This window comes from Melitaea cinxia, chromosome 7, assembly GCF_905220565.1.
Source record: "Melitaea cinxia chromosome 7, ilMelCinx1.1, whole genome shotgun sequence".
Taxonomy (NCBI): domain Eukaryota; kingdom Metazoa; phylum Arthropoda; class Insecta; order Lepidoptera; family Nymphalidae; genus Melitaea; species Melitaea cinxia.
In genome coordinates this window covers 6,342,347-6,353,558 of record NC_059400.1, presented here as the reverse complement: position 1 = coordinate 6,353,558, position 11,212 = coordinate 6,342,347, and the positions used below count along the sequence as shown (strand labels likewise).

The window sequence follows — 11,212 nt, the reverse complement described above, 5'->3', positions numbered from 1 at the left end:
TTCTATGGAACAGTCGAAATCGTCTATCGGCATCATGTTAACTAGCACGTAAAAAATAAAAAATATTTGTCCCTTAATATGCATATTCGTTAGTATTCATGTAAGCAAGTACAGAAATACTTGAAAATATTACATTTTATAAAAATAATGTGTTGCGTTTACAAATATAGCGCATGTACAAGACTATTCGGGATGCAAAACACACGTTGGGATAACACTTCGCCGCGGAAAGCCAACGGGGCGGTCGCGCTGCTCTGAAACTCTTGCCACGTAGCGATCTCTCGTTAAATACGAATACGTGGACCAAACAATGTCTCAAATTATTAAAATAATATTCATTATGTTCCTTATGGACCTCGAGTGCGTAAATGTCGATTCATTCATGATAAATAATGATGAACTAAGTGTCAAACTAAATAAATTACAATTAAAAGACAGTGTACTCAATTATTATTACATATCGTTTGATTCATTAAAATGTCATAGTGTAAGTTTGTGGCGTTGTTTTAATTTAAAAATGTGGAAAAAGCGTAAGAGAAATGAGATAAACTTTAAAATGTTAACAAGTAAACTTATAAGACCGAGAACAAAAAGAATAGCAATTGATTATGGACATAATAGTCAAGAAAACCCATTAAAAGAAGCAACAGTTGAGCCAATTGAGTCGATGTTGGTTCAAAGATTTAAGCGGGAATGGCCCTTGCGCTTGTGGCGCCAGATCAGCTTCACCGACGACTTTATACATAAAATCAACCCACACTGGTTGCAATTCTCACCTCCCAGTCCTTCCTTATATTATGGATTCGGTGGATTGTACATTCTGATGGCTCTGCTCGGTTGTCTTGGCAACTCTGTCGTCATATTGATGTATTTTAGGTTAGTACTTCAATCGTCGCAATTAATTATAGCGACTACATTTAAATCTGCATTTATTTTAGAATAAGACACTCGGAAGATTTTGATTTTATTTCTAGCAATTGCTTACTTGTGCGTACGTAATATTTTTATTTTTAAATTGTATGTAGAAAAATATCATAATAGCTTTAACAGAACGATAGACAGATTACCAAGAAATAAAATATAAACTTATCCACTCAAAAAATTAAAATTATATTTATTATTATATGACCGGGGAGGCAAAAAAGCGCGATGCCTGCAAAACCCGAAGTATAGAAAGCACGTTGCCGATATTACCGCTGACTCTCTTCAGAAGCTCTGATCCCCTTACTCATCACAGGAATACAACACTACTTGACAGCAGTATTATTTAGCTGTAATCTTCTGTAAAGTTGTCATCAACATAGCACTTCTTCACTGAAGATATCTTCATCACTTGTAATCTTGCACTACTGTAAATGGCAGATTTCCTGAAACTATTAAGGTTGTCCAGATAGGTATACGACGGGCGGTAGTGGGTGGCTCATGCCTACCAAAAATTACCACTAAAAATTCATTAAATCTATTTAAGCTAAAGATTCTCCGCGCTACAATTTTTTTATTCAATTACTTCAGTATAAACGGATGTACTTTAAAAAAATTAAAGTATCTAATATTTAAGAATAATAAAACATCGAATATTAAAAAAAAATTATTTCACTATTTTTCAAACTAAATTTGAGTAACAATTTGATGCTTCTAAAATTTTTTATTCTGGATAATTGAGTCAAGTATAACAACCTGTTTATTAAATTAGAGGTTATTCGTTAACATTTCTCCATGGATTTCCTCAGTTTTTTGAAGTGAAACTTCTTTTCGTTGTGATTTAAACCTCGATGGAACAAAAATGCGTCACGAAAAACAAACAAATACATTAATGTATAGGAGAGAATGAAATACATAGAATACATTACTGCTCACAACGGGTAAGCGACGCGTTTTGCATGGCGCTTACGATCTTTTATCAAGAGCCCGTGATCATCCTCAATAAAACAAATAGCAACGGCCTACCTTCCTACGACTTTTCAGATGTTTCACTTCTGCTGTGTGTGAATTGCATACACACACTCTTTTTCTTTGTGTATATGTCAAACACCATACTATATAACAGTATAATATACCCAATACTACGTGCATTTATTTCTGGAAGTGACCTTGGAGGTTGGTTGACACAAAAATACGATAGTTTCGGGTGAATATAACACGGGACTACACTAACATGCTTCAAGGTATTAAACACACGACCTTCATTAAGATTAGACATCTCTCGTGTTTGTTCATTAAACCTCTTTGTACAATTAAACAGAAGTTATTCTGTTATTGTTTTAATATTAACCAAACATTATTTATCAGACCTATATGTTGATAATATATATAATCAAAGTGTATATAAGTAATGACATATATTGAACGTTAACATTAAACTAGACAGACTACGGCTAGTTTTTTTTTTAAATCCCTCGCGACGACCATTAATTAAAGAGCTGCAGTCCAAGTTGCATATTTTAAATTAAAAAATAAGATAAAGGGTATGGATAAAGTGAATCAATGTTAAATTATTATTATTTAATTATAAATAATGCTTGCGATAGATAAAAATCTTACATTACATTACTACTAGAAATTCTACATTAATCGATACAAGAGATAACAGTCATTTGTCATCTTAAATGAAACTGAGTAGTATTACTAAAGAACTAAATGTACTATTAACCTCATAAATCTGCCAAAATGAGGTGATTTAAACGTTATGACGTCACATTTGAATGCCGTCGTATATTTATGTAGATAGGTAATCTTTTATTAAACTGTACGTCAAAATGAATCTTTATGACACATTTCTTAAGATATAGATTAGTTACATCTTTCTTATGTATAAAATTCTCGTGTTACAATGTTAGTTAGCATATTCCTCCGAAACGGCTGGACCGATTTTTATAAAATTTTGTGTGCAAGTCGAGTAGCTCTGAGAATCGGCCAACTTCTATTTTTTATACTCCTAAGTTATAAGAGGTAGGGGGAATAGGGGGTTAGTAACATATATGGCAAAACAACATTTGCGGGGTCAGCTAGTAATATATGTTTTTAAATATGTAAAATAATAAAATTGTGTCTTAAAAATTCGTGATCAACGAAGTCATATTTGCTTATTGAAAATTATCGATTCAGATAATTGTATTTGCTCGCAAACGAAAAAAAAACTGACTTCAATCACATCGACAAGTAAATACAATAGTCTAGAATAGTAGGTCAACGAAAAAATAGTCAAGTAAATACGCGTTTTCAAAGATTACTTACTCAAAAAGTAGTTATCAGATCTCGATGAAATTTAAATGTGACCACACGATAAACATCAGCTTTCGATTAAATTAAAAATCATCAAAATCTGGATATCCAGTAAAAAGTTATTTGGTATAATACAACGTAGGTCGACGAAAAAATACTCAAGTAAAAACGCATTATCAGATATAAGTCAAAAAGTATTTGTTAGATCTCAAATAAATTTAAATGGGACCAAATGACATACACCACCTTTCGATAATTTTTTTTTTTGTCGAAACCAGCGATCCAGTCAAAAGTTCTGAAGTAAGATACATAAAAAAATGCAGTCGAATTGAGAACCTCCGCCTTTTTTGGAAGTCGGTTAAAAAGGAGACTGTCATACCCTTTGCAATTATAAGATTAGTTCAGATTTAAAAGATTTTTCAAGTTGTCATCTTAAATCATATGATCAATACCATTTTATATCTTACGATTCCATACTTGATAATTGACGTAAAATGTAATATTAATTACCACAATATGTAATTTATATTTCGCAGAACCATTATTAGTCACATGTTTTAAGTAAGTTTTTATTTGTATTTATATTATGTATACGCCTATTGCATACAATAATTAAACCGATTTAAGTTTTAATTTTTTTTACTTTTAAATGAAATTAGCTTAATTTAAATGTTGTGTGTACTTAAATTATACATCAAACAGTCAAACGTCATATTTACGAGTATTACGAGTTTCTTAATGTTTTCCAATTTCGTTTATTATATAAGTTCATTTATATTCGCTATTTAAATTCTCGATAAGAGATACTGTCTTTGTTCGCCAGTTGTAAGTTTTATAATTTTCTTGTAGTTAGTTATAGTACAATAATGTATAAAATAAAATATTTTGTGATAAGTTAGGTTTGGTAATATAATTTAAATAAATCTTACAATCAACGATCTCAGGAAGGATATCAATCGGGATTGTCGGGAGGAATTTGAATGATTCATTTATAACTGACAATGAACTGTAAACTTGTCAAGAATATACCTATTTGTTATGAAACAATATTCAAATATTGGCTACATAAAAACAAAACAAAATTTCCCTTTATCATCTGACAGTCATTCTTTGGTCTACTTTGATAAGCTTTTGAACATCCGGTGTGTTTCTTGTTAAAGAAAAACTTTACTATATCCAAAGTCATACGATTAATTTGAAAAATTTTACAGTTACCGCTAAAACTAACCGCAATCTAGGTGCGAACTTAATATATCCTTAGAAAGACTTTTCAATGACGTTTGTATTGTCACTTTAGTAAAAATGTTTACATTGTCTACATAATAATCTCTGGGTTCTTTCAATACATATAAGATCTTATTTAATACATATTTTATTCAGACAGACGTTTTGTGTTGGGTCGATCTTGTACTTATTTCTTATTTTTCGTAATTGTCTATGTCAGCTACATATGTGAACGTCAAAGGTATCAGGGTATCAAAGTTTTAGCGAAATCCGTAAATTTTGACAGTTACCTTTTGTATATTCATTTTTTTAAGCTCAATATGCAATACAAAAAAGGTCAAATACAAAATCATACCTTATTGCACCGTAAACTATGATTACACTTATGAAGATAATCTCATACATTAAAAATAAGTTAATAATAATGAATTAATAATCTCGTATCAATACCTATCTCATATCATTAAAAGTGTAACATGTATTATTATTTACATTAGGTACATGTAATGAAAATGAATAAATTTTGGAGAGTATTCTATGATCGCATGTGAAAAGTCTGCAATAATTAGGTACTCAGAAATTAGTGATAACATTAACTGTACCGTTAAAATCTGATTATTTTATTATAACGGTGAAAACCTCGATAATCTGATAAAGCTTCCATATTTCAATCGTGTGTTGTTCTTAAGTAGAGCAAAAATTAAAAAAAAAAATCTTTTGCAAGTCTCCGATTTCAGACAAATTGACTATTATTTTTACTATTTGCTCGAAAACAAGTAAAGTAGTAGTCCATATGTTTATAAAAATATTACTTTAATTGTTTACTTATATATTTTTACAAAAATCATAGAAGATATATACTTTGCCGATCATGTTTCTAAGATGTTGCTGTAGATTTTCTCCTAAGACAAACGTTATAATATAAAATTTTTAGTATTTATATAACTACTAGCTGACTCGGCAAACGTTGTCTTGCCGCTAAACGCTTTTTAAAAATAGAGGTTGATCGTAGAGGGTTGAAAATTTAGGGTTGTATGTATTTTTTAATGTTGTATCATAAAAAAATTAAAAAAATATATTTATCCAAAAATTAAAAAAAATTTAGGGGTGGACTACCCTTAACATTTAGGGGGATGAAAAATAGATGTTGTTCGATTCTCAGACATACGCAATATGCACACAAAATTTCATGAGAATCGGTCAAGCCGTTTCGGAGGGTTTAACTACAAACACCACGACACGAGAATTTCATATATTAGATACAAATCGAGATCAAATTAATCAGCAAGAAACTCCGCATTACTTGTTAAAACGTCGCTTATTAGCTAATGTTCCTGGATTATTTTTAGTATTTTTAATAAGCTTACAAATGTAATTTAATTACTTATGTAATCACTTTATCGTATAGAAGACAAACAAAACACATTGCGGAGTCAGTAATTTGGTGTACATAAATAATTATCTCAATAGAGTAGAGTCGAGACTGTAGTTTGGTGAATGTACTCGCTTAAAAGACCTGCGATCGTGGATTTGATTTCCGCTCAGATCAAATATTATAATTTATATATATTTGTTTTTGATCTTTACGAGTCTCTCTACCATGCCTCAGAGACCAACCACGTAAAGTTCTCGAAATTAAAAAATCAAAATCGCACATGGCATTTGTATATGCCATACAGATATGTTTGCCGTGATCTGGGCGTTTGGCTTGTGTATTGTGTGTGTTTCCGGACCCCGACACAGGAGATAATCCTAGTGGGGGCCGTTGAGTGTGGGGCGTTTATTTGTATATTTATTTATTTATTTTCGTATCGTAGCTTCTTTTTATTAATAACACAAATTTCCTCATCTACCTCTTCTAAAATCGCCGTTAAGATTAACTTTTAGTTTATTACTATTAGTTTATTTACTTTATTGCGCTGTAGGCTGTTCATCTTACAAAACACCCTTCACTTGTAAACTGTACTCGAACGAAGTGCGAACGATTTTGGTGCAGAAGCGAGTATTTCAGCTACTAAACTACTCGCTACTAGACTAAAACACTAGCCTAGTCCGAACTAGGCTTAAGCTTTACTATTAACGCCGTAATACTCAAGTTTACTTAATAGAATCCCATGGTCCACGCAATCAAACGCCTTTGATAAGTCTAAAAATACACCATTAGGATTTTGTTACCTCTCCCAAGGGTCATAATCATAGAGTGACCTCTAGTGAAACCATATTGTTCACTGTGAAAAATACCTTTAACCTTAAAATAGAAAAGAAGAAAGTTGGTTTAGTATTTTATTTTCGAAAGTTTTACTTAGAACGGCATTATTGATATGGTTCTATAATTACTGGAATGACTTTGATTTCCTTTTTAAAAGTAGCAAAACTTTACTATATTTTAACAAATTTGGAAAAGAACCATTTAATACGATTGTTAAAAGTTAATGCTCAGTGCTGAGCGAGGTCATTAAATGACAGTAGTAATTAATTTAACTAAAATATCCCACAGATTATTTTACTCTTAAACTATTTTACGATGTCTAAAGAATCAAACTGCGAGAACGAAAAATCAACATTACATTCATCTCGCTCAAGGTTATCATCATAAACACCTGATTTTAATCATTACTCGTGGTAGGGGCATTCTCTTCAAATTCGATTAAGGTCTAAACCGTCTCTCATATGAAGAAAGAAGCCCTTATACAGCAGTTCCTACTGATTTCCAGCCAGAATAAATCAATTAATCAATTAATTGTAGTGTTAGGTAGAATGTGGCTTTATATAATTGAAGAAAAGGATTGTATGACCAAAAAATCGGCATCAAATAGCAACTGAAGCAGCTGGACACATATTTTAATGAGTAATTCGTGCCCACTGACACGTCCTTCCTAAGTAGTGACGTATTTGGATATGGGTTATTAATCCATCTATTAATATAATAAACAACAGAACAGCCACAAAGGTTTTATATTTTCTACGCTATTTATAGTACAAGTATATATTAATTGAAATAGAATCCCCAAATAGCAACGCAAGTAAATAATAAATTCTTTATATAGTCCCATTCGGCATTGCGATAAATAAAGTGAAATTGGCATATATTGATAACTGCAATTCTAATATAAGCGTACATATAATATATGTGTATATAATAAGGCTACTAAGATATGCTATAATTAATGTTTAAATTATTAAATACTCAGCTGTAAACTATAAAGTAAAATATTGCCTAATAATTATGCGAAATTTCCGCAAGCCAGAAGACTAAACACACCAATAAATGTGAATTAATTTGATTCCTATGTGGACGTCTTCCAACTCACTTGTAGGAAACGTTTCTCATCGACGTTGCCGATACTAACCGCAAAGATATGTAACACACTATCATCGTTTGTCTCCTAACGGCTGCAACATATACCTTGATGGTCTTCAACAGAAGGCATTCGCACTCCAACCTAGACGTCTACTGTGATCAGATACATGTATATGTATATATATACATATACATATACATATATATATATATATATATATATTTATTTATATTTATATTAATATATACATACATACATATTTGTGCGATATATCTGTGATATGCGCACAATAATTATAATAATTTGAAATGTTTTCTGTCTAGTTCTCAGGAGAAATTCTTTTTACTTTTTTATATATTAGGTACTTGTTTGTATTTTTACCACGAATATGTGAAAGCACAAAATACAAGATTTTCCATACACACTCAGAGTTTGGTTCACTGTTTTCTTTTTTAATCCGAAACAATTTATTTTGTAAAAGTAAAAAAGTGTCCGACATATTTACTCAGAGTAAAAGCTTTGTCCAGTCCCATTAAATCCATGTTTGTAAGGTACACTAATTAAAATTATACATATACGGCATCTTATTCACTTTTAACAATTCCATTTGATAAATAAAAAACGAGAAAGACGAGACTGAAAGACGAGAGATAACATTAATAACAAGATATAAAGTCAAAATATAATTTTAGAATTTACATATTGTAATATCCGCTATCTCACTAGTTAACAGAGTTACGTCTGGGATTCCAATATAAGATTATTAAATATCTCAATAATACGAAGCTCAATCCAACAAATTCCTTTGTACTTTACGAATATAAACTTTTATAATATATGTATTAAAGTGAACCGTTGGGTGAACCCTATTAGTAATTGACATTTTGTATGAAAGTATTTTATTTATTTATGCAGGAATCTTTATTTCTGGAATGGTTCTGAAATTATAAACACCCACCTTTGTTCTTCTAAAGCTTATTATTCGGTACAGGTTTATATTAAATAAGGACATTTTTAAATATAATAATTACATATTATCAAGTTGGATCAAACTGCCCACGGTGTGGTGTTTAGGAATCCATCGCGGACAAACTACATGATACTTAATTTATATAGATTAAGGTTTTACTTGTTTGTGCAGTCCTTGTGGGTCTCCCCACCGTGCCTCGGAGAGCACGTTAAGCCATTGGTCCCGGTTGTTATCACGTACACCTGATAGCGATTGTTACTCATAGTAGGGAATATATCCGCCAACCCGCATTGGAGCAGCAAGGTGGATTAAGCTCTGATCCTTCTCCTACATGGGAAAAGAGGCCTATGCTCAGTAGTGGGATATTACAGGCTGAAGCGTAAGATTTTAGTTTTCTATAGAAATTTATTATAATACGGCCCGACCATAACTTTTTTTAAAACATAAAGTTTAATACTTTTGTTACGCTTAAAAAGCATTTATTAAACTGATTTTAAAATAAATATAAGTCATAATGATAACTTTTCTGTTTCAGATAGACTAATTAACAATTAACAGAGAAACTAATTCAGATAATAAAATCGAAATATAGCCTATGAAAGTTATCAAAACTACATTCATATACTGAAACAAATTAATACATGGTATAAAAAAAGCTTGCGATTATCTTTCAATTATTTAAAAGAAATATTTAAAAAAATAAACTGCGAAAAAGATAAAGATAACGTACATGACATACAATTACACGTATTATAAATGCATACATGCATCAACACTCCTCCATATCAAACTGTCATAGTATCTTTAAAACTGTTGCGTGTTACTCACACGTAAGCTTACACGATAAAAATTATACCGCAGCTACTCGCCATTCCCATAATTATTCCATGCAATACCTTGAAAGGGAACCCTTTTAAAAGTCGCTTTTTATAATTTAATTTGTTGCTATTGCAGACTTAAGCCAATGAAACGAGTAATCAAGTCGTGGGTTGTGAAAAATAAATACAAATTTTACGCGCTTTACAAGAAGCTTTTACTAGAAACTTTGCTAGATAAATATACGTACGTTTATGTGGGTACGACTGATCATTATTTAAAATTAATTTAAACTTAAAGCTTATCTATTTACATTAATTGATAAGGAAGATTATTATCCTTGGATGCGTTATTTTACCTACTACCTACTTGTTTGCTAAAATATTTCAATCATCAATCAGCCCACCCGATGATAAGAGGTTACTGTAGTTTATAGACGCAAACAAAACCAAAAGCTTCGTAAGCGCGTTAACAACCGTACTCCTGACCCTCCCCAGGAGCTTCAACCGCCTCAACCCACTCACCACAGAAACACCACACTACTTGAAAGCAGTGCTATTAGCTGCGGGCTGCTCCTTTTGAACAGTGTATTTCCTGCTGCGCTCTACCTCAATAAAACACGTAGCCCAACCTAAATAAAGTTATTATTATAGGTAAACTTAAAACGTATACAAATAAATATTTGAATGTTTGTTTTTTATCTTACGCTAAAATTAATTAATAATTTAGTGTAGACTGGAGGTGGTTAAGTATCTCGATGAACAGAAAATAAAAGAAGTCCACTAAGTTTTTCTCGAGTCAGATTAACTGTACCCATAAGACTCGATAAAACATTACAAATTGCGATGCTAGTCACAGTAATCGTACAATATTTGAACGCATTAAAAATATGTTAACGTGCATAAAGTAATTAATAATTTAATATAGACAGTAGATGGTTAAATATCTGGATGAACAGAAAAGAACAGAAGTCCACTAAGTTATTTCAAGTCAGATCAGCTGTACCCACAAGACTCAATAAAACGTTACAAATTGTGATACTACTAGTTACAGTAGTCATACAATAATTAAGCACATTTACAATATTTTTATGTGTAACACTTCATAATTATAAGTTTAATGACGGACAATTAAAAAGCTAGATAATCCAATCGGTATTATTTGTATTAGATACTAGCTGTACACTGCGCGCATTGCTAGGCTTTTTTTTGGTCGTACCAACTCAGAAACCTTCTGGATTCATGCACAACACTTTGCTGAAGATCATGACATTATCCAATGCATAGTTTACGATTCTATCGTAAGCTATGCATTGAACTATGCATTTGATCATGTCATGATCATATGAAAGGACATACAGACAAACATTCATTTTTATACATATAGAAAAAATATCGTTCCGAGTGTGTAATTAAAACTGAGCACATTAAATCTGTTGCTAGGGCTCTTCCACATCGTATACGTTCTCTTCTTTCTTCTGATAATAAGTATGTACTTTACATAGTAATAATGTACCCACATATAATATTTGTATATCAAGAATGACATTTTTAGAGAGTTGCAGTTATATGTATAAACCAATATTGTTAGCGAAAACTAGGAACTTAATTAATAGAACTTTAAAAAAACAAGTAGGCATCCAATTTAATGGGTCATAGGTAGGTAAGTTATAAATTGT

The 11,212-nt window shown here is 31.2% G+C and overlaps 1 protein-coding gene across 1 annotated transcript in view; it reads left to right on the top strand.

The window, feature by feature from the left end:
* The first annotated feature begins 517 nt into the window (after positions 1–517).
* The window catches only part of LOC123655132 (opsin, ultraviolet-sensitive-like), a 28,323-nt gene continuing 17,628 nt past the window's right edge, over positions 518–11,212 (top strand). Inside the window, exon 1 of the mRNA XM_045590967.1 lies at positions 518–876. Within this exon, the coding sequence (XP_045446923.1) occupies positions 518–876 (359 nt within the window). The remainder of the gene's footprint in view (positions 877–11,212) is intronic.